Here is a 26,222-nt window from a genome sequence, read left to right as displayed (position 1 = left end):
GGCGCGCGCAAGAGTGGAGGCAGCGGACAGAAGGGCGAAGACTGCCGACTGACCCTGAGCTTGGGGAAAAGAGGGCTACCTGAAAGGAACAGGAGGAAAGCGGCAGTGGAGGTCAGAGGCGGCGGCACGCTTTTTGGGGAGAGAAAAGAAAGAGAGCAGTAGCGTAAACAGCGCCGCTTTTGAAGAAGCGGGCGCGTGCGCCGTATCTTTGAAAGCATCCCCCCTCCCCCCTCCTTTTTACATTGAGTTTGGCATGCATCCACTTTCGCTTTCTCATTGTCCCGCCTGGCCAGTGTCAGGCGGTGGATAGCAATTTGGCCGATGGCTGAAAAAGAAAAGTGCTAAATCGAACGCGGAGGTTCTATGTCTTGGTAGTAGTAGGGGAAGAAGGAAATAGAGGGCAAAGATTTAGGGAAGGTGATGAACAGAGTGATGCAAACAAGCAGCCGGGCGTCGTTCAGTAGTGGGAGAGGAGGGCTCTTGGATGGGAGGCAGGGAAGCCCATAGGGCGAGCAAGCGTAGGGAAAGCAGGGGAATGGCCAAACAGGGCTAGGAAAAGACGGCCGTCGCGTGTATGCTTGCGCGCTTGTTGACACCGAGTGACTGGCGGCCGGCGGGGGAGGACGCGTTTCAACGGTCACTCGCGCCCCAGTCCAGATGTGGACAGCTGCCGGCCCAGCCGTCCAAAGAAGCAAGGTCGCGGGGTTTAGTAGGGGGTCGCCGGGGGACGTAAGAGACGAGTACTCTCTCCCCCATCCCTACTCTTACCTCTCTGCGGCCATCCTAGCCTTCCGTTCTCGCCCACGGCTTTCCATCGGCTTACCGCCGGCCGCCTGGACCCCGGTGTCTGGGGTGGTGCGCCGTCGCTGAGTGACCACCGTTGTTGTGTGCTGCCACCTTGTGACGATCTCCGTCACTTCTGCCGCTGGTGTTCGTTTGTGTATGCTCGCTTTCGTATGAAAGCTTCTGCTATACCACCCTCCCCTCTCCCTACCGGACCGCTTCTCACCGCCTCCACAGCCGCGCCGTCTTTTTGAGGGTTTTTACCGCCTCGCGAGGCTTAACTGAGGACGTTTTGACCCCGAGCAAGCTTTCAAACGGCCGAGACTGGCGGACGCTTTCTGCGATCTCGAGGGAAGATTGGCAGGACTCGGCGACCATGTGATACAGTTCCGTAGCTCGGGACCAGACCGCAGGGAGTCCCCGTCTCCATTTACAACGCAGCAGCATGGGTTAGGAAGCCGGTCGCTCCGATCTGGTCGCCCTGTTGTGCGCTTTTTGGGATTACTGTCGAATGCGCGCGGGTGCCCTCACAAGCGATGCCAAATCCTGATTGGCGCCACTTCAAGAACGGGCTCGACCAAGGCACGATCAGTGCATTGTGTGGCATGCATAGCTTGCTGATGAGATGTGCTTTTGTACGTTGCTTGAGGTAGCTGGGGGTAATCCTTGTAGGCCATGTGTGGTTTGTGGTCAGGAATGATGTTCATGGTAGGGGACGTCGGATTACGACGAGGTCTTGAGGCAGCTAGTAACTGCACCACGTGAAAGCGTGTTTATTCGTCGTCGCTGGTGTTGGTTTCTTTGATCTTCTAGCTTGACAGCTTTCGAACCTAAGATCCGACGTGAAATGAAGTCGTCTGTGTGGGGGCTCTTATCTGCATTGCACCGTACTGCCTTGCAACGGCGCGCGGCGTTACGTGTGTTCAATTATACATGCGGCTTATTCATTGGCTGGAGTTGAAGTTTCGCTCCTCTGTTTCCTGAACGTATATGGCGCAGATACGTAATCTGTGTTTTCCCTCAGCTGCTGAGCGCCGCGCTGTCATTTTCTCTCAGTTTCCATAAAAGGGGCATTGAGGACAGATTGAAGTTGGCGTTTATTGTTACATTAGCGGATTATAACGACAAATACACCACTACTTTTATTAAAAACGGAGCTTTTATATGTTCGAAAAGCGAAAACAAATAAAATATGAGTACAGGTGTCGCCATCGCCGGCTGATGTCGCAACTAAGCTGGGGTGCAACGACACAATAAACGCGGATGCCGGGGGCTATTCTGTACTGCCATTCACTTCAAAACTGTGATTACGGAGTCATTTCCGGTGTAGACGTCAAGAGTATATATTAAGTAGAGGGAAAGCTTGTATATACCATTTCGTCGACAAAAATTTGCTGGCGGAAGAACATCAATATGCCGAGAAACAGCGACGAAATCCATTTGTGCTAAGAATAAACTTTGGGAGGAGTTGCCGTCAGTGTCCCTCTGACCAGTCGAAGCTCTGCTGCTTCGAGGCAAGCGATGCAAGTTTCCGTTATCTTCTTGTCCATTTAATTTTTGCCTTCGTCCTCTGAAAGAGTTTTTTTAGTAATTTTGCCTTCAATTCGCACAGAAGGTTTAAGTGATGGCGTTGTATTAACTACGCCTTCCACTGTCAGCTTGTTTTTCCAGATGTCACGCAGCGCGCTTTGCTAAGCACATAATGAGGCTTACGTGCGCCAACACTCGGAAAATGTCGCCGTCTTCGCGGGCGTCGTTTGTATGGACAAACACTGACAATGTGCCTTGTCCTAAGCGAGATAAATTGAGAGTCAGCGGAGTTCCTCAGATGGACAGAATCCGATTAAGCCTATCCTGCAGGCCACGAACCAAACGGGCTTTGTGCGTGTAGCTGATATATACGCATTCTCGCAGGGTTGCCCCTAAGCGCACGCAGTCCGGCGCTCTTCGAAGAAGTAAATGCGGTAGAAATGCAGGGTCTGCGCTGAGCCTTAATCGCGCTGGACGCAGAAAACGCTGTAAGCAGTCTCGTCGACTTCCGCCCGGGCGACCGCCCGCGGAGAGCTCGGAAGTGGTGACCGGAACTTTGAAACAACCGCTCCGGAAGCGCTCCATTTCCGAGGATGGCCCGTATACGCGCAAGCGCGGAGTGCACAGTGTTTGCTGCCCACCCGACCAGCAGGATCCCGCGTTCATCACTTTTCCTCGGACACTTCGCAAATTTAATAACCTCGACCAGGGCAGCAGCCTGGGCCTGTATAGTATATGTGGGCATCATTGTCAGACCGCGGGTAAACTGTAATGAACGGTTTCCTCCGATATTCCTAAATAACGCCGCACCCCTGCAGCCTAAAATGCGATTGAAAACAACAAAGTATTCACTTCGCTCCTATATATATCTTTGCAAGAATAGGGGAAACTAAAAGGGCGCACTCAGAAATCCTCCAGGATGACTGCTGTGTTTAAACCAGCGCCCCACTCGCGAAGCCCATGTAAGCACCGAGTTTTTCACACTGTACTCTGTGATTATTTGTATTTTCTATTTAAGTACGTATTCTGCTGCGCACGCGCTATGAGGAAAAAGAAGTCGCTGCCACTTTAATGTGTAGAGACCCATAGCATAGAGCATGAAGTTAAATCGTAGAAGATTACAGAAGAACAACTGCTAGACATGCGTACGGCTACAAAGCATTTTTGCCACATTAACGGCAGCACCCCGACTTGACTTAAAAAAAAGAATGGTAGTTTTGTTTGCGCGTGACTCGAGTAGGGTGCGAGTTTATTCTGTGAAGTTACACCTGGAGACTTTGGCGATCTTGTATAGAGAGAAGAGTGCGCTGCAGCAACATCGTCGGTGATCCATATGCGCTGTAGTTTGGCAGCTGCCAATCGATCTTAGCAATAGCTATTTGCATTAAAGTGTTCAGGGCGCATGTTTTAGTTTTGCTATCGTACTGTCACAATGCCCCGTAGACACGTGTCATCACGACATTGTAGACTGATGTTCATTTTGCGCGCTGCACACAGCGGCGCGTATTTTGCGCACATCGGAGTACTCTTCTTCACAGCATCACCAAAAAGCTCAAGGATATTTGCATGCGGAAAATAATTTAAAGAAAGTACCTGATTGCAAATATGGAAACGCGCATAGCAGTCAGTCAGAGATGCTAAATGCGTCTATGTTAAGCCTCCCTACCCGAGCCCTCATTTACAGGGCACAACGATCTGACAGTAATGAAGCACGCCACGTAAAAAGAAAAACAGAAAAACCATTGATAGCCGTAACAATCAGCACGTAAATCAAAATAGCCTAATAGAACTTATAGCAACCTTTCGAACGTATGTATGTCTTGCATGCTTGTCGAGATAGCATCGTCCAGAGCGACCAATCAAGAAAGGTCGGAATAAAGTCGCCGGCACATCCCACATGAAAAATGCCAGTCGACTGGGTGCGTAGCGTGATATGGTAGGTGATATGGCATAATGCGTAATATGATGTTCTGTAATGTGAAAAGGCATGGAAGAGTACATGATTTGGTGTTTATGACATAATAGGATGTGATCGTTAACAGCTGGCTGTGCCCGGAAGCCTGCAACGAGCACAGCGCTGAACTCATGAAAAGGCACCTTGGGTGAAGCGATATTTGTGTTGGAGGTCGTGTTCTGTGTGCTGCATAACATGATCTGAAAAAGGATTAAAGAAAGGTCATAGTTCTGCTGCTCCGTCATATAATGTTGGCACTCAAGCAGCATACCGAGCGCAAGTTTTTTTATTCATTGAGAAGCTTTCTGCACACTTCCGATTGAGTACGAATTCGTTTGTACAGCTTTACTACTCGAAAGTGACCATTTTCGGAAAAGTTTCTGCGCATGCGCGGTGAAGGCACAGCTAGCGCCCTCTGTAGGCGATTTGGTTTTGGCTGGAAAACATGAGCTGGCCGTGCATTCCAGCGCTGTAGTGCGGCGACTGATGTGAGCTGTAACTGCCATGTAACTGCAACGCGTTTCTAACTAAACTAACCAACGCGTTTTGCAACAGCGATACTTGGACGTAATAAAAGCCGCGACGAGATACAACGCGCAAAAGACGAAGCCGTTAATGGAGCCAGTAATTCGCGCATCCAGCATGTTTCGAAACGACTGTTCCTGCCACATTTCGCGCTTGCTTCCAAGTGCGCGCAGCTCGGTCGTTCTAGGAGAGGTTTGCCATCGACGCACGTGCGTATTTGGTGACAGCCAAATTATTTATAGTAGTATGAACATTCAGCATAAATGCTACAATGTCAAGCTGTGCTATCTCAACAGCGGAAGAATGCGTCAGAGCGCAAGCTCGCCTATATCCGCGCATTCTAACGCTCAACCGGCCTGTTAGAACGCGAAGCAATGCTCTATCCTATCAGCACGAGCTGTGATTGAGATGGTACAACGGGTTGTTTAATATAATCAGTTAAGTGTGGCCTCCGGAAAAAAGTGCTGCATGAAGTTAGCAGAAACTCCTGCCCTATCAAGGAAGCGCGAACATAAATGTCTGTGCGCATCAGGAAAGTGCATTTCATTACGCTGTTACAGTCGCCCGCACTTAGGCGCACATTCACGCACACTTTCATTTGGTCATTCGGCGTTCCGGTGAGGTAGTAGACTGCAGGTTTAGCCACACATAGTCGTTTTTCAGGCTACAACTCGAAAACTCCTCGCTTCACTCCGTTTCTAAAAACGGAAATGGGGTGATCTCCTCCTCTATTAGCCTCTTTCGTTAGCAAACGCACGTTTCCGGCGAAGAAACAACGCTAAAACAAGAAAACAAGCGCACGTGAACAGCTGAAATCTACATTTGCACATGCCTGCTCGAGAACCCCTTTCCAACCAAAAGTGCCAGCGGAGCTTCCCTGTTTGCACGGCAGGTGGCGCTCGCTTTTCCGCAAATGGTCCATTGCCTCCGACTCGGATTGAATGATAACAAACTATTCTTTTTATTTCAACAAGCTGTGACCTTTCCATTTTCTACAGCGCACACTCGTGTGCTTTTTTTGTAAGTCCTCATGTAGCATTAGTCCTCAAGTAGGTTAGGATTCATAGGGTTTCTAAAAATTGTTAGAAAATTTGTTAGAATGCGATAGTTTTCGTCTTCTTTCTCACTCAGCCCATGAGGTTTTCTGTAGGCGCACATAGTCTTCAGCATCGGTGCAATAATACACCTCAATTTGTTAAATTACTTTGTTTTTCTGTTTGTTTTTCTTTCAACAAATTCATTACCTATGCATCGTCCGCACTAGATGTAATATTTGGAAGCGAAGCCAACAATACTTTCTTTCCGAAACACAGTGCTAACGAAGACGACAAAGACGTGCAGGACGTAGTCGCGCTCGTTCGTTCGATCTGCTTGTACCAGAACGTTGTTTCGACCTGTAGACGAAGCGGTCTTCACGACTCAAGTTCACTTGCGCGACGTTGCCGAAGTCCCATCGCATTGTGGTCTAGGCTAGGACAAGGCTGGTGTTGTTCGTTCGCTGCCTGTGACGTGGCATCAGAAGGGTTGCGCCTTAACCTTGGGACCATGACTGACACATCCGCTTCACCGGAACGCCCGAGCAAGGTACGCCTCTTGCGCTCACTTCAAACTGGCGAGCTGTCAGTGCGAGGTCATTTGTGAGAAGACCCGGTAGCGCGTTTCAGCTTCTGTCTGAACCAGGAGTCTGGGCCCTGCCTTGGAAAAGTTGACGAGCTGCACGCCAGCTCTGTTTGCGGTCACGCGCGGGCCGTGAGGTTGCTCACTTCCAGAGACGTATCATGCCGGAGGAGACTGCTGTATTCTACCCTCGTTGGTGCAATCCTTTGGAAGAAAGAACGATTACCTTAACATATGTGCCTTTAATGAGAAGATCGGTGCACACGGGATGTGATGTTGCGCTTAATCGAAACCTTCTTTTTTTCTGTGCGCGTAGTGCTGCGTTGCAATACGGTTTTTATTTTTTGTAATGGGAAGGCTGTTTGTCACCAGTAGAGGGATGAGCCATTTCACAGTGGTAATTGTATAGAGGGGCCTCTGCTGAATAAATGGCGCAGTATGTCCTCTCTGACAGCTTCCCTCTTCAACTGCCTGTCAGTGAGGGGGTCATCCATGTGGGCCGGCCACCGGGCACTCTAGTGAACGTACGTTGTGTGGTCACGTGATCAGGTGAGCCTGACCCACGTGGCCATTGTAGAGAGTGCAATTGTCGCTCCTTCGCCTTTAGAGAAGCGGGAAAAGTGTGTCATCCATTTTGTGAGCGAGATGTTTGGGCTTGCAGTCTCGTGTGGCGTAACGTTGTCTTTCTCCTCGACGCATGCGCAGTCGGTGATCCAGATGTCCGGCTTCCGGAGCCTGGGCGACGAAGAAGAGGTGGAGTTCGAGTGCAAGGCCTCGGACAAGGGCGTCGAGGCCACGGCCGTGTCGGGGCCCCAGGGCTGTGACTGCAAGGGATCCCACCGCAGGCCCATGTCCAAGAAGCGCTTCCGCAAGATCAGGTACGGAGCACGTGTGTTACAACACACGCCACGCTCATTCCTTAACGCGACAACGTCCCGTTCAGCGGAAAATCCTTGTGACGTCATCAAAAACTGCCCACCGGATTGTGAGCAAATTGCCCACCGTGGCAGGTCACCCTTATGGCGTCACAGCATGCCCATTGGATAATGAGCAAACTGCCCACGGTGGCAGGTAACCCTTGTGACGTCATCACAACCTTCTCTCCGGATTGAACTGCCCACCGCAGCAGGTGATCGCGAGAGGTTGCCCAGGAAGAGCAACCGGAGTCTCACAGTCTCCACCAGTGGCTGCGTTTGAAACAGCCACCTGCCGGGGCAGTGGCGCATCGCTTAAACGCTGCACCCCTGTGCTAGGAATAGCATTAGGACTCCCAGCGACCTATGAATGTATACATTGACCAGTTCCGCATATACGGGCATTAACCCATTATCGCTATCGCGTCATAGCCTCAAGGCATATACCTTAAGTATCTCCTCCAGTTTTGAGTCGGCTAATGGCTCTGGCGTTGAGAGGAACATACAAATCGGGAAAGAGAACGCAGTTCCGGATCCATGGACGATCAAACAATTGGCTCGAGGAATAGAGCGAACACGGAAAGAGAAATCCTACCGTTGCAGAAACGTACCCTTACAAGAGGTTGTTGCTAAGCTGGACGGCACATATGTGCAGGATAGGTATTCTGGTGCAAAGCAGAACACACAAGAGCAGAAGACACAGCACCCCCCCCCTTTACAGGTGCGCCCTCATGCAGGTGCACCTGTAGCGGGTGCATTTATTATCATATCATTATTGCATAACATTTATTATGATAGGCACTAGAGGGCCGGCTTGTTCGGGCACTGTGAAGGGTCTGACGTTCTGGCCATACTGGTGACACTATGTCAGTGGTGGGACCGCGTCCTATCTACAGAACTTCATGTCACGGAGTGCCCTCTCGTCACTAAGCTGTCGCTAATAAGCGTAAGCCATATTACGTACTTTTCCCAAGTTAGCTCACATTGAACTGGAACCTACAGCCTTCTATAGTTCCCATTCCAAAGACAACAAATTGTGCAGCGAAAGTATATGGACATATCGACAAAGGGCGGCCTCGTCAATAACCAAAGGCAGTCTTTCATGCAGTTCGTGAGCTTGTTTTTCTGAGAAAGAGAGAGAGAGGGGAAACGTTGAGAAACAATTATGTGAGCGTAATTTTTAGTCCAGGATTCCACCAGTACAAAAATGAATTGTTGTACCCCGATCATAGCATTGCTGGCAAATGCATAACATTTCCCTGCAATGGTGACGACTTTTAATGAACACAAAGAACTTCGAGATAGGCTGTCGTCTGGTGTCGCTGCAAAACAAGATACTCAGAATTTGTTCATTGGGATGGAACTTGATGGCTGTTCAGAATATCTTAAGCACGGGATTAAGGGCGAGGACTATAACATGTCTACCAGTGAACGAAGGAGTGCACGAGAGCCTGGTTACCGATGAAAAAACAAAGGGAGAGAAATAGGCGGAAGTGCTGGCCTGAAAACCACTACACTGATGGACGCCAGCAGGAGTGAAGAGTCAGGACACATGTTAACACATTCACTCGAGCGATAACGAAAACACAGTAAAAAGGTTTCCCCGATATCTGTGTGTGACAAAAGGTTTCTCACTCTCTCTCACGCGTGCTTATCTGCGGTCCTACGCACACGCTGTTGCGTGGGCCCTTGTCTGGTTTGCGGCGATAAAAGTGGGCGTGCAACAGCGTCCAGCCTCTTGCACTCCGCGGTAACCGGGGGACTCCTGCTGTCCTCACAGTCTTGTCCCGCTTTAATGGTTTCCGCCTCGATTCGCTGCTGTCCGCCGGGGTCGGGCTCTCTCGTAAGTAACGGCACACGAGGGTGCACTACAAGCGTCGGGTGCACGGAGGTTTCGACGCGTCTCGTCCCGATCGCGCGCGCATGGCAAGGGAGAGCATGGAGACTACTGCGGACTTGTCTTTCGATCTTCGGGATGGAGACGCATGGACCGCGACGAAAATCGCTCGTGTTTCCGCCCGTCTCGTTTTCCGTTACTTTATCCTCCTCTTCCGCTACTAGAGATCGCTTTCTTTCACACCCTCCTCTATCTGTCGTTCCTATCGCATACGTGCTTCCGATGCATGCTTGACGTCTGCCTCGGCCGCGTATCCACGCACGTTCGCGCATTCGACGTCTGCCCGTCTCATCTGCGCTTTTATTTTTGTTTATTTAGTCGACCCACTCGCCCAGATGTCGACCGCTACCGCGGCGTGACGAAGACTCCATAAATCTCGAGCCTTCTAATGGCACCGTGAGGAATTCTCGGGTGGACACAGCTCGGCACTCTGTGCATCCTGTTGTCAGGCTTGGGGAGCGAGCTCTGGCGTTCCTGGAATCAATCGTACTCGCGAGAGACAACTGCAGGCGTGTTATATAACTCTGCTGGTTCCTTGGTTGCTTTTTTTATTCATTTTGCGTCGTGAGCGCAGCGTCTTCTACTTGTTGCCGACAGCAGCACAAACTACACTGTTTTGTCCACGTTCCTGGAAAAGGCGACAGCATTGTCATATGGCACTGTCGGCAATATTCGAGATCCTCTGGGAATCCTGTTGAATGACGTATAGGATGCATCGACTCACGTTCTACGAGGGCTGTTGCGGGCGGCCTCGCGTAATGTTATGACGCTGAACAGCGCTGTGGTGATGTATCGGATACCAGACATGCCGAGCAGGCGTCGAACATCCACAGTGGCTCAAGACAAAGAACATCGCAACCTTGTGCACGGTGCAAGGAAATGAAAGGTGTTGCTCTCAATACTAAAAACGTGAAACGCAATGCACAAAGACGTGTAAGTACCTCTAGAGGACCCTTGTCGTGTATATTCGAGTATTGCTTATATATGCATGATGCTAATTTCAAAGACGTAAGTAACCCATCAGTCTGTTCTTGATGCACATCCTGTGTTTCCGCAAGCATTGTCGTTATCTGCATTAAAATATAGAGATCAGTTTCCATAGTGCTGTGGCACCGCAAGGACAAGGATGTTGACGGAATGACGACAACACAAGTGCTCGCACTAAAAACCGACAAAATTTATTAAATGCGCGGAAAATATATATAGGAAAAAAAACGGTTACATGTGCAGTCCAGAACAAGGTTACAAAAGCACCCCGCAATTACACGTGATACTGCACCACGAATCTACCTGTTATCATGAGCTTAATACTCTTTCAAGATAATCAACCCCAGAGTCAAGTCCGACTTGCTTATACGGAAGGCCTCCATAATCTCATCGGAAGTCTTATTTTTATTTTCAAGAGAAGGCGCGTTTGTTTGAACAGTGGGACACACTTGTAGCTTTTCACATGCTTGCTCAAGTGCGTCCCCGAACCTCCGTGCTTCTAATAAATTTTGTCATTTGTTAGTGTGAGCACTTGCCGTTACTCTGTCTACGTCCTTGTCTTTGTGGTGCCACAGCACTATGAATTCGTACCAACTCGCCCTATTGTCAACCATTTTGAGATTAGTTTTATTGCACGAGTAACCGTCACTTTAACGGCGCTACGACGCGTCTAAGGGCCCTGTCACACTAGCCCGACACGCCGCCGACGCCGACCCGACAAAGACACCAAAGATCGGCCAACCCTGTCGGCCGACCTTGTCTGTGGCAGACCAAGCTGTCACACTAGGCCGACAACGACACCAACTCGTCCGACGACCAGATGTCTTCGTAGTGTGACATGCTTTGACGCCCGCGACGCCGACAAAACCGGTCTGCCGACCGTGTCGTCACGAGATCGGTCGCTGAGCAAAAACATTCACGAGACACGAACACGATTTCGCTATAGTACTGTTTGTTTATGTTCATAACAAGCTCTGGGATAGATGAATGTCCAAAAAGGTATCATTACTGAGGATCGTTGGCCAATGCAAAGGGGCTGGTTGAAGTGATAACTACGATACAAGCAAATTTCATCCTATAGCCGCCTGCTGCTGCTGCTGCTGCTGCTGCTGCTGCTGCTGCTTCGTGCGGCTCGCCTGACGTCTGCTAGATCCGCTGCTGAAGCCGTCGCGGAAATCGAGCATAACTTTATTTTATTATCGGACAGGTTGGTGTGACTAGAGGAGTTCCTTTATTACTGCGCTGGCTAGTTCCAAAGCTCCCTGAGCTGCGGCATCGATGCGAAACCAGCTAGGCTTAGCGACGAGTACGGCAGCCGGGAAGCAGCGCAGTTCGTCGCCCTGGCGCTCCCGCAGGCGTCGTCGTTGCCGAAAGCGCGGCTGTTGCGCAGGCATGGTGTCGTTGCTCGAATATAGCATGCGGCCTTTCTGATAGCATGGCTGTTTCGTTTTTTTTTTTCTTGTGCGAACGTGAAGTAAACCGAGACTGCTCGCCGGCAGGCCAGCATGGATCCCGTCCGCCGCTGTTATAAAAACCAGCTTAAGATTGTTTTTGACGTAAGCAATAAACGCTGAGACTGAAAAATGTGACAAATGTATCATTTCTGAGGATCGTTGATCAACACCGAGTTGCTGGTAAAAGCAACAACTTTGATAAGAGCAAAATTTCTCGCCAGAATCGCCCCGCAAGCTGCCGCTGGCCCGCCGTTGTGGTCCGGCTCGCCTGTCGCCCGCAGCGGTCCGCTAGCTCCGCAGCCGAAGGTGTCGCGGAAATTGACCATAATTTTAGTTCATGGTGCGATTATACTGTTAACAGCCAACCGATATTAAGAGATATAGCGCAGGCTACTTGCGAAGCGGCGTCCGCTGCGCCAGGCAGCAGCACAGTTCGTCGCCTGGCGGGACCGCGGCGCGGGCGGTGCCGTTGCCGAAAGCTCGCTACTAGCGCAAGCATGCTTTGTCGCTGGTCGTGTATAGCAGGCGGTCTTTCCGATAACATGGCTATTTTGTCTTTTCTGGTACGAACTTCAACACGCAGTAATCAGACCGCTGCGGGTGGCAAAGCGTACACTTTGAGCTCGAGTGCTTGAGTCGAGCGGCGCAACGATACTTGCTGCTCCGTGTGTCCCTGCTTGCAGTGGGGCTGCAATGCGCAAGCAGCGACCGGTGCATCGCGCCGGCCGAGTTTTCGCACATAAGTCGCACGCTTTACTTCTGTCGCGAGTGCAACACTGCGGAGTGCTTCTTATCAGCGCGTCTGAAGGACAAAAATTACTTTGTTCTCCGTGGCGTCATGGGTATGGCAGTAGCTTCGCATTCCAGAGGTACCTAGTTCGAATCCGCGTCAACGAGAATTTCTTTTTTTTCTTTTTATTATTTTAGCCTTAAATAATCTCTCCCGTCCTGTTTACCCGCGAACGACTGGATTTTTTTTTTTCGAGCCATGCCTTTCTGACCCAGAAACAAGTGCCGCTCAGTACTGGGCTGCCCTCAGCCTAGGTTCATAATCACGATTGCTAAAGAGTGTTTTACTATGGTGGGATTTATTTAAAAGAGTTAAAAATAAAGCGTCCCGGCCCATGAATTTCGCATAGCAGGAAATGACAAAAGAGTGAGAACGAGAAATGGTCAAGTCGGCGGGAGGTCTCGCACGCGGTCTCGCTAGTGTGACATGGGAGTTGGCGGACCATCGGCCAACTGCCGCCTTGTGGGAGACATGGCGCCGACGCCGACAGTCGGCCGACTGTTTTCGTCGGCGCAGTGTGACATAGAGCCAGACATCACGACGACATGGTTTTGGCAGACCGAGTCGGCCGACTGTTGGCCTAGTGTGACAGGCCCTTAATCAAACTACTACAGCTGCTCACATTTGGATGCAGATAACGAGAGCTCCTCGTCCATTCCAGCCTTGTTGCTGCCGCCGCAATACCGGCCACCGTAAAAGAGACGCCGTTTTTGGTCTCGATTTTGCCCCCTAAAGCTTTCTACGAGTGTCAGTGAGCCGTACCGCAAGCCGCGGCCAATAGCTGGTATCTCCAATTCTTCTTCCGTCGGTACTCTGTTGACGCCAGCAACTGAACTAACTGCTGCGCTGCTTTAGTTGGGCAGTCAACGTGAGTGCCCGCAAATGCGGACATTCCTACGCGTTATCCTTCGGGTACGCAGCCCGATATAGATGGGTAATCAGTTGTCGAATTCCACATCACAGGGCTCTTGACGCGGAAAAATGAATCGCTGTATTAGACGTTTTTAGCCTATCGACGACGTACTAGCGGAGTCGTATACTGGTCTAGCGGACCCCTCCCGCGCATGCGCGCAAAAGGCGTCCGGTAAGCCGGTATGCATCTACGCTAGTGGGTCTCCGCTTTGCTAAATCTCTTTATTCACTCATTATGTCTGAACGTAAAATGGCGGCCTGCTATACCTAACACCAGCTCTTCCTCTCCTTTGGCTCTGGCGCAGGTGCTACAACTGCGGCGAGTTCGCAAACCACATCGCGGCCAAGTGCACGATGGGGCCGCAGCCCAAGCGTTGCCACCAGTGCAAGTCGGCCGAGCACCTGATCGCCGACTGCCCACAGCGAGAGGACAAGCGCGCCAAGATCAGCCTCGCCTCAGCCACCGCTGGGGCCGGCGACGCGCCGCCGGAACACGCCCGGACCAACGGCGACAGCAGTCTTCCAGAGGACAGGCCCGCCCTCGACAACCACGCGGACGCCGCGGACAACAACAACACCAGCGCGCCAGTGGCCAAGCACGCCACGCAGCAGCAGGAGCAGCAACCCTGAGGCGAGCGACGCCCCGCAGTCTCGTCCTCTCCGACACGGGCTGTTCATCGCGCCACCTGGCGCCGCGAACCTCGCCAAGCAGCAAGGAAAAGAAATGAGAAACACAGAGGGGAAAAAAAAATATCTTGTAGAGAGAAAGTTTCCTTGGCTTTTTTTTCTTACGGAATCTGCCACGAATGTGTGGGCTTTGCAACGTCATCGGCGCAGCCTAATCCTGTCGTTGTTCCCAGTAGTCGAGCGGGGGCGTAGTTCACTGCTCCCTGATCGTCCACTCACAAGAAGCTCAGAGGAATACGAAGGTCGGTCTGCTTGCAGGTCTACTCCGAGTGAGAGCCGCCCTTGCGTCATTCTGTTCAGGTACTAGGAACTACCGATGCGTGGCGCTCATGGTGTTCTGGCGGAATCATGTACTTGCCAGAACTGAACCTCGAAACCACCTGTACAGAAGCGAAAAGTGACAAGACATGAGCGCCAAAGAAAGCAAAAAAAGCCTAAACGTGGCTGTAGTATCAAACGTTTCTTGCTTTGAAGTTTCAGGCATTACAGTCGGATACACCTCATGAACAAAGCGGCATATACCTCAAATGCGACCCTCCAGCCAATGGCGACGACCGATTTTCATGACGCCGTAGTTAATTTCATTAAGCTGTGGTCATTATTTTTAATCTGCCACACTCTGCGATCTCAAGCTAGCAGATGAAAGGGAATTAACCACGACGTCATGAGAAGCGGTCGACGCTATTGGCTGGAGGGCCCCTTCAATGGGAATATTCCGCTTTGTTCTTGACTTCTACCCGACTACAGTACCAGGTATGCTTAGCCACGATCGTGTCTAGCAGAAACGCCTTCGTGTGCACAATCAAAACGACGTTGCGTCGCGTGTTGCGTCGGTAATTTCCCGCACTTCACCAGTTTGCAAGTGCGCACTAGTTGGATCCGAATCATAATTGTGGTATCTGAGAACAGAGGTCATCACAAAGTGCCTCGTAACGTCAGCCTATTCTCATTTCTTTGCGAGGTCCCCCGTTCTTGGCTGATACCAAAACAATGAGCTGAACATTTAGCATGTTTGTGAAGAAAATTCAGCCTGACGAACAGCTACTGCCAACATGTCGCAGCTCGTCTTTTTAGGCGGAGCCCAAGAAGGTGGCTCATTAATTAGATGCTATGAAGGATGAAATCGAGCAGCAAAGCATGGTGAGAGCAGGCGAGGTTGATATTCACTGCGGTATTTTAACTTTTGAGTGGATTGCGACGGTTTTCCGCATGATACTGTGCAAGCATTTCAGGCGATGCCTGGCATCCATGTAGTTTAAATTCCGCGCTTCTGTCCAAAATGTAAATTCGCTAGCTTACTCCAAAGTGATGGATTGCCCATACGCCTCCCTTCTAGAATGTGTTATTTGCTCAAGCATCTCAACAGGCGGGCTCAATACCAAGTGGTATTGAGTTATATGCACGTCTACAGAGCTAAATAAATTTTCTGTCAGCTAATGGAATGAAGAAAAATTCATCATACTTGTTTCATAACCTGTCATTTTTCATTAACAGTCTGCAAAGCAGCCGCTTTCTATCACTGGCGTACGAGGATATTAATGAAACCGTACGCAACCGACCGTGAATAAAAGTCGGCCTTTGATCCCGAGCTAGGCGCTAGGCATGCCGCCAATCAGTGCATTTCGCTTCCACATATCACATCTAGAAACTTTATCTTGAGTGTATTTATTCAACTGAAATATGCGCGGGGGAGACCGGCGTACGTTTTACGGATTTATCTATATATCCAGCGGGCCAACAGTACATTTGTGGACGCAACAGCCTTTACGAACAACTCTAGAAAGAAGAAATACACTAAAACGGAAACATGCTTGCGATGGTCTTTGCAGACCATGCTACCTCGCTGAACTTACAAAACTTTAAAGTCGGTTTGCTAAATGGTGCAAAATTATCTTCCCGAGCCACAGGGCCGCCTCAGTAACCGTTGCCATCGCAAAAGGGCAGCTTTTACAACCTACAGAAGACATAGACGCGTGGACGTCCACATACTGAGCTAGCAATCATCATACCGTTTATGAACTTTTCTTGAATGGCGTATGTGGCTCGATAAATTCGCAAGGATCGTCTTAAAAGTCTTCGTAACGAATGCCACGCGACAAACTTTACGTGCCAGTAAAACAACTCAACGACTTATTTAGGTCCTCTGTGACGCAAGGAGTACTGTCATTCTGCCAAGGACGCATTCTGTCGCCTTGCGTGTGTAAAATGCTGTGTTGACTGCGAGGCTAACTTGTACAGACCATGTAGACAAACCTTGTTGCGTGGTGACCACAGCTGTGTAGGGCCTCTCTGAGGTCGTTTCTTTTCATTTTTCAAAGAGCTAAAGGTGTTGTTGTTTTCTTTTGAACCCATTGTGTGCAGTGGTGTGCAAAAGAACCGTGTATGTGTGTGCATGTGTGCGTGCGCATATGTGCGAGTATGCTTTGAGCAGGCGTGAATCCGCACGTCGATTATAGAGGTCACACTGCGGTCGTGACAGCCTTTTGAATCGTGTCTTTCGTTGTATTTACTCATACGCTGCTTTGCACCACGCTTTGAGTCTCAAAGTGGAAGAGTTCTTTCGTTTCTGATTACCCTTAATCTCGTAATCTTTTTTTTTTCTTTACGACAGTAGTGCATGTGCTCTGCGTTTGCATTATACTTAAGTGCTATTGCTTGCCTCTACTCTATTTGTCTAGTTTTGTTGATGACGCAATGTTTGTTGAAAGTTTATTATATTGCTTGTTGATTCAAATTCTTGACCTCCGGTGAAGAGTGATAAGACTAAGTGTAAAATAACGGCGAAAAGCAAAATTTTAGTCCTTTTTTTGTGCACATGCTGTGCATCAAGTCGTCCATGCAGTCAGTCTTGTTGTTTGTCTAAAGATACTAAGAAAAGCGCATTTCTACAGCTTTATTTACTTGGGAATAGCGTATTTTACCAAACACCCACGTGTATGTTCATTTAAAATGCTCAGTAATGGTAGCCATATTTGGGACTTGCATCAACATACGGGCGTGCGTGTGCATTGTGCAGCACATTTAGATTCTCTTGTTTTCACTTTAGTTTAATCCGGAGGCCAAGAATAATCCTTAAAATAGTCTAACAACCGTCTAGACAGAACTTGGTTTTGTTGTACTGTTGTGTGATTTTATGTTTAGAAAAAAATAGGTTGATGTGCAACTGCCAAATGACCCTGCCATACCAACAAGCGCGCGCTGAAAACTGTGAATGTATAATAGAACACCAATAGTCTGTGGGTGGAAGACAAGCTGTAAAATTGTTCATATTAAGCCGATAATATAATATACAGCATACAAGTCACACTGTATTAAATCGCTGTCATGCAGGCAGAGTCATCTAGGATGGTGCTCTGTAGTGACGCGTCTTCAGTGGCCAAAAATTAAATAAGTGTACAAGAGTAGTTTACTGCGTCACAAAAACTGAATGCCTATACTTCACGAGCGCTTGCTCAAACTAATCGCAGCTCCTCTTCTGAGTTGTTTGACGAATTAGTTACAGACAAAAACGCTTTGCGAATTAAGGCTCTAAAGTAATGGTCTTTTGTTTCGTTCCCGTGGTCACACTGGTTAGCTCAGGCGTGATTTGTACCTATCTGTGTAGCTGATTTGCTGCGCAGTTTATAAATCAGCAGCCGTTGACGGGTTGATACTCGTAACCAGGTTTATGCCATCTGCTCTAAAACCAGCCACAAGCAAACAAATTCAGTTCCCAGCATCCAATGTTTGGAAAGGCAGCATCTTATTCAACGGTCTAAACGAAGTGTGCCTTTGTGGTAATGTAACCTGGACCCAGTGACCCGCACTTTCATCGATTCATCTTCCTGACGAGTGATGCTCATTCAACCAATCTACTATAGCGTACGTGCAACCAGTTTTTTTCTTGTTGTGAGCTCAGGGGGCTCTTTGCCAAAGACATGCGCAAGCGATCGTCTTTAATACTCGGTGCGAGCTGGTCCCAGTGGCTTGAGCACTCGCCTTCTGATGTGTTATTCGTTGTTTGTAGATATTTAAAGGTACCATGGGAAACTATAGAAAATACTATCTAGAACATTTTGTTCTCGTTGATGAAAAAAAAAAAGACTGGAAACAGTCTGTGCTGTGTCAAAGAAATCTTTTTCCGGGAAAAGCTTGGGCGTGCATCACGTACTAGAAAGTACTAGCGGAGATAAGGTATATTTTGTAAAAGAAAGCTCAAGAAAATTACCTTTCCCAGCATTTCGGGGTGCTTTCTGCGAATTATTCAATAAGGAGTTGTGAGTTTGTTATACTGGAAACGCAGTGCGTAAGCAACGTTTTTGTGTTGTTTTCGACTAGGCTTGTGCTAAGTTTTATAGAACGAACAGTTCTTTGTGTGACGAGTACATATGTATGACTCTATTATTTTGCAATAAATTACCCTTGTCTATGCTGAAACAACCGGTATCCGTGATTGAACAGGTTCACGTGACCGTCAATGCCTGACAGCCGCAAAAGAAGCACTTCGACATAGTTTTTGCTTGTTCTTGAAAGTGCGTGCCTAATTTCGAGCACAAATATTCGTAGGCTTCCACCTGCGAGTAGATTTGCTGCTTTTCTCGGAGCAGCTCTCTTTGTTGGCACAAACGGATAGTGTGGTGTTGCATTTTTCGCAAGTCTGCCAAAAAAAAAAGGCGTGAAGTGGATTTGATTTGTTGTTTTAGAGAACAATCTGTCACTCAAATCTCGAAGACACGACCGCAGAAGATGTTTCCACTTTGTATGCTGAGGAATAAAGGCTATATATTAAGCACTTGGAACATTTCGTCTTCACTTGTATCTCCTGCTCACCTTTCTGCGAAGAAAAATCCACCGAAATTAAGTGGTTAGTTTTTGAACGCTACTCACCTGAGGGCCACAGTACACACGCAATACATCGGACGAAGTGCCGCTGTGCTCAGGGGGCATGACGACGCTGGTATGTTATGCGACCAGTGCTGTGGCATTGTCATGAAGACGAAGTGGAAACTTATCCAGTATTTCAAATTAGTCCCCAGAGCTAAAGTAATTACTAATTACCACGGTCACTCTAAACTAAACCCAATGCATTACCTTAAGGAACCTTGCAGGCACTCATTAAGTTAGTGTGGCTCATGCATAAGAACACGTTATTGCCATTTGCAATTTCTCATTACAACAAACTATCGGATGCATAGCTAATAAAACTAAGGACTTTGACTTTTGGTTCTTATGTAATGTGTGGCATTTTGTTTGTTTTGTCTTGCACACGTGGCATGATAACTCGTTGTTCTGGCTTCACATCAATATTTTTGTCATGTTTCCCAAGTCGTATTTTTTTTTCTGCACTTACCCCAGTCCTGCATGGGTCTGAGACGGGCCTGCATTATGTGTAAATAAATATATTAAATAAATATAGCGGGCCATATAATATATATTTTATGTTTCGCACGTAGAAACATATAATTCAGATTTTATTTATTCATGAGGAAAACAATTTGCGTTCGATCTCATGACAACTGCGGAGCTGTCACTGCTATCTATTATGTCTTCAAATTCTCAACTTTGCCTTTTTTTTCTGACTCTTCGTCCCTTCAAAGGTAGGTCAGCTACTTTCTTCACTGTGGTGAAAGACGTACTGGGTCATAACAAAGGTTTTAACATGAGCGGAGATATGCAAACCTTTCGATATTTTAATATATATCCCGAAAGGCATCACCATTAAAACGTAATATAAACAATCTTTCAACAATCTATAGTGCTTACAAGATAATCTCGCCATGTTCCATATCGTAACGCGTTCAGGCTGCGCAAGTGCATCGTAAAGGTAGAAGTCAAGCAATGGCCTGCGAAACCTCGACAGCTCGAGACGACATGGACAAAATATAGGCAGCACTGCGAAACACGGTAAGTGCCTTAATTAAAACAAGGTCGCGGACTTTTCTGCTTTGCATCGGGGCGAAAAAGCATCCATTCCACGTCCTCCCTAGTTGAAAGCACCACCGATAGCCTCAACCAAATCACTTGCTGTTTTGCCAGATTTATGAATGTCTAGGCCAATTACTCTCAACTCGTCCACTTCTTGTAATGCTTATTTCCAATCTTTAGCGTGGCTCCTTTAGTTGCTAATTGCTTTCTTTCATCCTTGCTTGCAACATGAAAGTAGCTGGACTTCTATGATGACAGTCCCAGACATGCATCATGGACGTACTCATCTAGCGTAGTTAAGGCCATTTGCAGATAAAAATTCAGTGTCTCAAGCTGTTTATGAGCAGGCCAAATCGTGGCATCATCTGCGTAGATGAACTAGCTGTACCTCTAGTATTTCTGCTAATTTCCACGCCAATAGTATGAGTGCGATATTGAATAGCAAAGGTGCTAATACTCAACCTAGTGACACGCCTCTGTTTGAGATGTAATTACCTATTTGATGTCCTTTATCCGGACAGAAAACGTCCTGTCCTTGAGCAGATTATGTACCGCTCTTGTGACTTGTAAGGGGTTGCCTATACCTTCCATAAAAGAATAATGACATATGTCTTTAGCGTCGTCTTCGGAGAGCGGGTGCTGCTGTCTGCTACAAGTAGACTGACCGATAGGCGCTGCCATCAGTCTGATTTACGCGCAAAATTATTGCAGGAAAAAATGTGCAAACTGTTGAAAACGCGTTTATAATGATCGTCATTGCAAAGTTTAAGAAAAATTACAGTATAACTGTCCATAAGCTTTAGTTACATTTTTACGCCGTGAGGCGGCATGAGCAGTACACAAGTTCCAATATGTGGACATGTAGACGGCTTCCAAGACGTCACACTAGAGGTCTTGTCGGATGTCTAGAGAATTGGAACGCGCCACAATTCTGTAACCGATACGTCCCAAACGTTCTTAAAGTTAAATAGCTCGGATTGGCTCAAATGGTGCTGAAAAACGAATTGGTTTTCAAAGAATGGTGTTCAAAAGGAAACTCTGTCTTCCGCTTCTTACCTGCATGTGCAATACGGCAACTGGGTCCATGATGTCAACTCTTACTGACTACCATTTGGGAAACATTTTGAACCACGTCAAGATCAAGAAAAATGACTTCAGGGCATTTTGCAATCCAGTTTATTCACAACCAAGTATGAACAATATTCATATCGGCTTGGTTCAAGTCCTTAACCCTTAACCCGGGGCTTAAAAAACAGACAAAACAAGTAAATATATTAACTCAAATCGTTCATGCATTTATAAGGAAGTTATGTATTTGAGTTTTCCTGTACACAAAACAGCTCGAGTCTAGGATGATTTTTCTCAATTACCTTATAAACAAAGCAATCAAACCTAAATGTTATAAGCGCCGAGAGGTTTGAACACGCTTTGTCAAGTGCTTCGTCAATGATCTCAAAAAAACCTTGTTTGGCCAAACCTACACTAAATTCCAGATCTTTCCTGAAAAAGCGTCAAACTTCCCGCAAAACACGACCACTCCCCTCTTTTGTCGAATCTTCGCGGCTTACTGACGAGATGGCGCCACCGGTGCAATCGCTGAGATAACTGCTCTTTTTGTGTCGTCGTCGCCGCAGACGATGGCAAGTACCCCAAACAAATATAGCATAAAGCAATTCTGGTGACCAAATGCCACTCCTGTGCAAAATTTGAGCTTGAATAACTCGCCAGTTTAACTGAGAGAAGAATTCTACGACGCGCGTTTAATTGCGGAACAAATGATATATACAGTATTGTGCGTTTTTATCGCTGTCACTTTCAAAAATTCCCCGCCTCAACCGCTGGCTCGTTTGCGGTGAAACTGCACACAGAGCTTGCGTATTATGGTAACTTTTGTATCGTAGGAAGTTTGACAACGGTACTTACTTAGTTGAGCCGTTTATGATGCGAAAACATAATCGTCTACGTAGAGATCGGCAACCAAAACCCGCAGACGACGCTTTTTCGCTGAAGGGCGGCAGTGGCGCCATCTGTTTGCGGTAGCGTAAAGCGTCACGACAAGGCCGTCGAGGAGAGCGTTGCAAGGAGCGCGGGCCGTTTGAATATGCCGTTCCTGTCGTTTCGTCTGCTTCTACACCACAACTGGCAGCGATGGTCAGATAGAGGATACCCTGCAACAAGCTGTAGACATAATACAGGACCTGGCGGGTAAAGCAGGGCTAACCTGCTCGCCCTCCAAGTCCGAATTATTTCTAATCAGATAGAAACCAAGGGGCCCTCGAGCAAAAAATTACAAACCTCCGCCTCCACTGAAAATCTGGGTGGAAGGGCTCCCTGTAAAGGAAGTTCAAACTATAAGAATCCTAGGACTCTTCCTTCAGTCGAACCGGAAGAACAAGGAAACACTAGAAAAACTCCAGACAACCGTCAATATGACGGTAAGACTAATTAGACGAATTGCAAGCAAAATGAAGGGAGTGAAGGAGACAGAACTTTGCAAAATAGTAAAAGCATTTGTAATAAGCAGGCTTGTCTACGCACTCCCATACTTAAAATTAGACAGTAGTGAAAAAGCCAAAGTAGAGTCTATGATTAGAAAAGCATACAAGGTAGCATTAGGGCTACCGAACTGTACCTCCACCGAAAGGTTTCTGGGCTTGGGAGTACACAACACCTTAGACGAGCTTACAGAGGCACACTTAACAATGCAGAGAGGCCGGCTTTCCCGCACCAAAGCAGGAAGAACCATACTTGATCGTTTAGGACTAGGCATACAATTGCCACCCCAAGATACCAAAACACAGATACAAACGCATCGCTAAGGTAATAAGAGTTAAGCCACTAGCTAAGAATATGCATCCTGCTCACCACGAGGGAAGAAGGGCTAGGGCAAGAGCTCTACACAACATATACAACCAAGATGAACATGCAGTATATGTAGATGCCGCAGAATATCCCCAGAAACAAGCGTTCGCTCTAACGGCGGTGGATACGCAAGGTAGACTGATAGTCTCCGGCACTACCATAACGAAATCCTCGGAAACGGCAGAAGAGGCGACAATCGCCCTTGCTATCGTTAACACAGAAGCTGCTACCATACTCAGCGACTCTAAATTTGCCATACGCAATTATGCGAGGGACAGAATTTCTCAGGCAGCAATGAGCATATTGGGTCAAACCAAAGACTTAGACAGAATTATTGAATTGGTATGGGTCCCGGCTCACTCGGGGAACCCTGGTAACGAAGCGGCCCACATAACAGCTCGAGAATTCGTCAGCCGAGCAGGGGACGCTGTCGTTGCTGAGAGTTTTTCGAAAGACGGCCTATCATCTTTTCACAATATTACTAATCATTTTAAACTTGAAAGGAGGATATTCCCTCCTCCAGACAAAGCCTTTAATAAGGAGCAGGAGACCACTTGGAGGCGACTCCAGACGCGATCCTTCATGACGCCTTACCTGTTGTCAAAATTCTACCCCGGTGAATACGACCCTGCATGTACATTATGTGCTGATTTAGCCACTTATGATCACCTATTGTGGAACTGTAAAGAGGAGCCGCCCCCGAAATCTCTAATACAGGTTCCTACTCTCGAGCAGTGGGAGGCCGTGTTGGTCAGCTCAGACTTGGGAGTTCAAACCCGGGTCATTGAATGGGCTACCCAGGTCGCTGTCAGCCGTGGACTGATAGCCACCTAGCACGGATCGTCTGCATTCTGCCTTTTCTGACGAATTAAATGTTTTCCAATCCAAAATCCAATCTGCTTCTACTGAAGCGCTTACAACATTTTCGACTAATTAAGCGGAAAAATATCAGAACGAATGATTTAACGAGGCTTTACCTTTTAAAGAATATTGTTTGCAGTTCTCGCCTCGGGCGGCCTAGTCGTGACGCTTTCCGCTGCCGAAAACAGATGGCGCCACTGCCGGTTCTCAGCGAAAAAGCGTCTGCGGGTTTTGGCTCGCCGATCTCTCGTAGACGCTTACGTTTTCGCATCATGTGCGCCTGAACTAAGTAAGTACCATTGTAAAACTTGCTACGATACAAAAGTTACCATAATACGCAAGCTCTGTGTGCAGTTTCACCGCAAACGAGCCAGCGATTGAGGCGGGGAAATTTTTGAAAGTGTCAGCGATAAAAACGCACAATACTGTATGCTCGGCAATAGTAACGATTACAAACTTCATGAGCAAAATAAGACGCAGCGAGGTCATTAATGCGGAATAGCATTAGGGTAGATGTCAGTAAGCCAGTCCATGTGTCACCACGTTTATGCCGTTAAAGCTTGAGACTTAATAAGGAACTTTATTTTTTTTTTTTTTGAACCTATGCGGCACGGCTTTAGCTTGTGACATACAGAACTTTTGTAACTTTGAGTCTATGCGGCACGGATATTGGTCGCGCTCCGTGCCTTTCATGTTCAGTGCAATTTTAGTCGCATTGGAATGTTCAATCACCGTGAAATCGCGCGCCCGCTTCATGAAAATTAAATCAGTTCACTTAGCTTGCATAGATACCAAAAACTACAACCAGCGAATATTAAGCACTTCTGAAATAGGAATACGGCAAGGTTGCTTATACAAACATTTCACGTTGGTCCTTCCCACGTAGTGTTTGCAACATCGGCACGTCAATGCGTGAATAGGTGCGACAAAGCGCATGCAGTACGATGCACATATACATTATAAACAAACAAAAAAAACAGGGCATAAAAAAAGCACTCCGTCGAGCCGGATTCGAACCAGCGACCTATGGATTTCTATAGCAAGAGACCTCTACAGTCCACCGCTCTACCAACTGAGCTATCGACGGCGACGAGAACACAGCTCTATATTTGTCGTTATAAAGGCATTTTATATTTTAATGCTACAAGAAATTTTTTTTTTTCCATAGTTCACACGTGGAACAGCAACTTGCTGCATCAGGTCTGAGTACATTCCATTCAAAGCGCAGCAAACAACTTCTCTCTTTTCAATTACTGTCAATGAAGCAAGCATTATGTGACGTTGAGCGTTCGCAAAGTTGACATCCGAGACCTGAAATGAACTACAAGGAGTTACTGGCATTAAGAAACACTACAAACAATACCTTGACTGATATAACAATGTCTCCGCCTGCTAAGACATTTCACTAGAACAACGAGGCATGCAATGTTTTTCTTCAGCTAGTTTTAAATACGAAACAACGCAACTACCGGCTACCCGTGCAGGAAATGCACAGCTTGGTTAAAGCATGGTGTTTCCCACAGATGTAGTTGAGGGCTCATGCTAAAGACGTCTGTAGTACAGTACACTGCACATACCTGTGGTCTATCACGCTTAAGCTAATTGCACTGACCTCGTGCACCGAGCTGCTCAGAAAAAGAGGGCCACCTATATTCGAGCACTAAACTTAAAAAGCACTTCCTGTCGCGAAGTGCTCACATGAGAGAGAAAACTTGCAATAATCGGGAAGTTCTCATCAATGCCGATATTCAATGTTGACACACGTTGCTGTTGACACACCCAGCTCACACAATGCTCATGGTCTTTTAGCTGTGCAGCAGACAGTGCCACCTATAAGAAAATAGGCCACATGTTTTAGGCTAGTCTTTCTTTAAGCCACTAGATGGCAGGAAAATACCGTGCATTGAGTGCGTTGCAACGAACTTTTGTTAGTCTTTTTGCAGTTTTCGATCGTTTCGATGCTGCTCGTCAACTGCATCAGCCATATCAAAGGAATTTGATCATATATGATTAAGAACAACTTGCTGTGCGCATTAGAAAAACATGCAGTAAGGTTATAACACAAGACAACAAGCAATAAATCTTACCAAATATATTGAATGAGGCGGAGAATAGTTTATGTTATATGTTAGAGCCTACATGCATCCAGCGGACTCGGTGGCGCAACGGTAGCGCGTCTGACTCCAGATCAGAAGGTTGCGTGTTCGAATCACGTCCGGGTCATATGTTTTTTTTTTTTTTTCGGTTTGTTGCACATTCACATTCCATAGAACAGGACGAAATAGTTTTAGCTTGGCGTAGAGATATTTGCGTATTCCAGTACCTGCGGTGTCTGCGAAGTAGCCAGCGTGCATCTTCACCTTGCTAGTGCGCGTACGCAGCACGCGTCTTGCACGTCCGAACACGTTTACGGTAGTACGCCTCCGCTATGCTAGAACTGTCTTGGCTTTGGTATTAAGGGGTGCAACGTCCCAAAGCAACTTAGGCTGCGAGGGACGCCGTAGTGGAGGGCTCAGGAAATCTCGACCACCTGGGGTTCTTTTAA

General features: G+C 47.6%; 1 protein-coding gene and 2 non-coding genes across 5 annotated transcripts in view; 2 read left to right on the top strand and 1 right to left on the bottom strand.

Annotated features, from left to right (window-relative positions):
• lin-28 (protein lin-28 homolog) overlaps positions 1 to 18,828 on the top strand; it is a 213,063-nt gene extending 194,235 nt beyond the window's left edge. For all 3 annotated transcript variants that reach the window (XM_077632071.1, XM_077632070.1, XM_077632072.1), the window contains 2 exons: positions 7,115 to 7,287; positions 13,669 to 18,828. In XM_077632071.1, the coding sequence (XP_077488197.1) occupies positions 7,115 to 7,287; positions 13,669 to 13,993 (498 nt within the window). In that variant the 3' untranslated portion in view covers positions 13,994 to 18,828. The remainder of the gene's footprint in view (positions 1 to 7,114; positions 7,288 to 13,668) is intronic.
• A 5,845-nt stretch (positions 18,829 to 24,673) lies between these two features.
• On the bottom strand, positions 24,674 to 24,764 carry TRNAY-GUA (transfer RNA tyrosine (anticodon GUA)). The gene is given in 2 exon segments: positions 24,674 to 24,709; positions 24,728 to 24,764. It is a non-coding gene; the product is annotated as a tRNA-Tyr (tRNA).
• Positions 24,765 to 25,828: 1,064 nt separating this feature from the next.
• Positions 25,829 to 25,900, top strand: TRNAW-CCA (transfer RNA tryptophan (anticodon CCA)). Its single transcript has one exon. It is a non-coding gene; the product is annotated as a tRNA-Trp (tRNA).
• Positions 25,901 to 26,222: the final 322 nt, after the last annotated feature.

The sequence above is a fragment of the Amblyomma americanum genome, chromosome 7, assembly GCF_052857255.1.
Source record: "Amblyomma americanum isolate KBUSLIRL-KWMA chromosome 7, ASM5285725v1, whole genome shotgun sequence".
NCBI lineage: Eukaryota > Metazoa > Arthropoda > Arachnida > Ixodida > Ixodidae > Amblyomma > Amblyomma americanum.
Note: the sequence above shows the minus strand (reverse complement) of the source record. Positions and strands in the feature narration are given on the sequence as shown.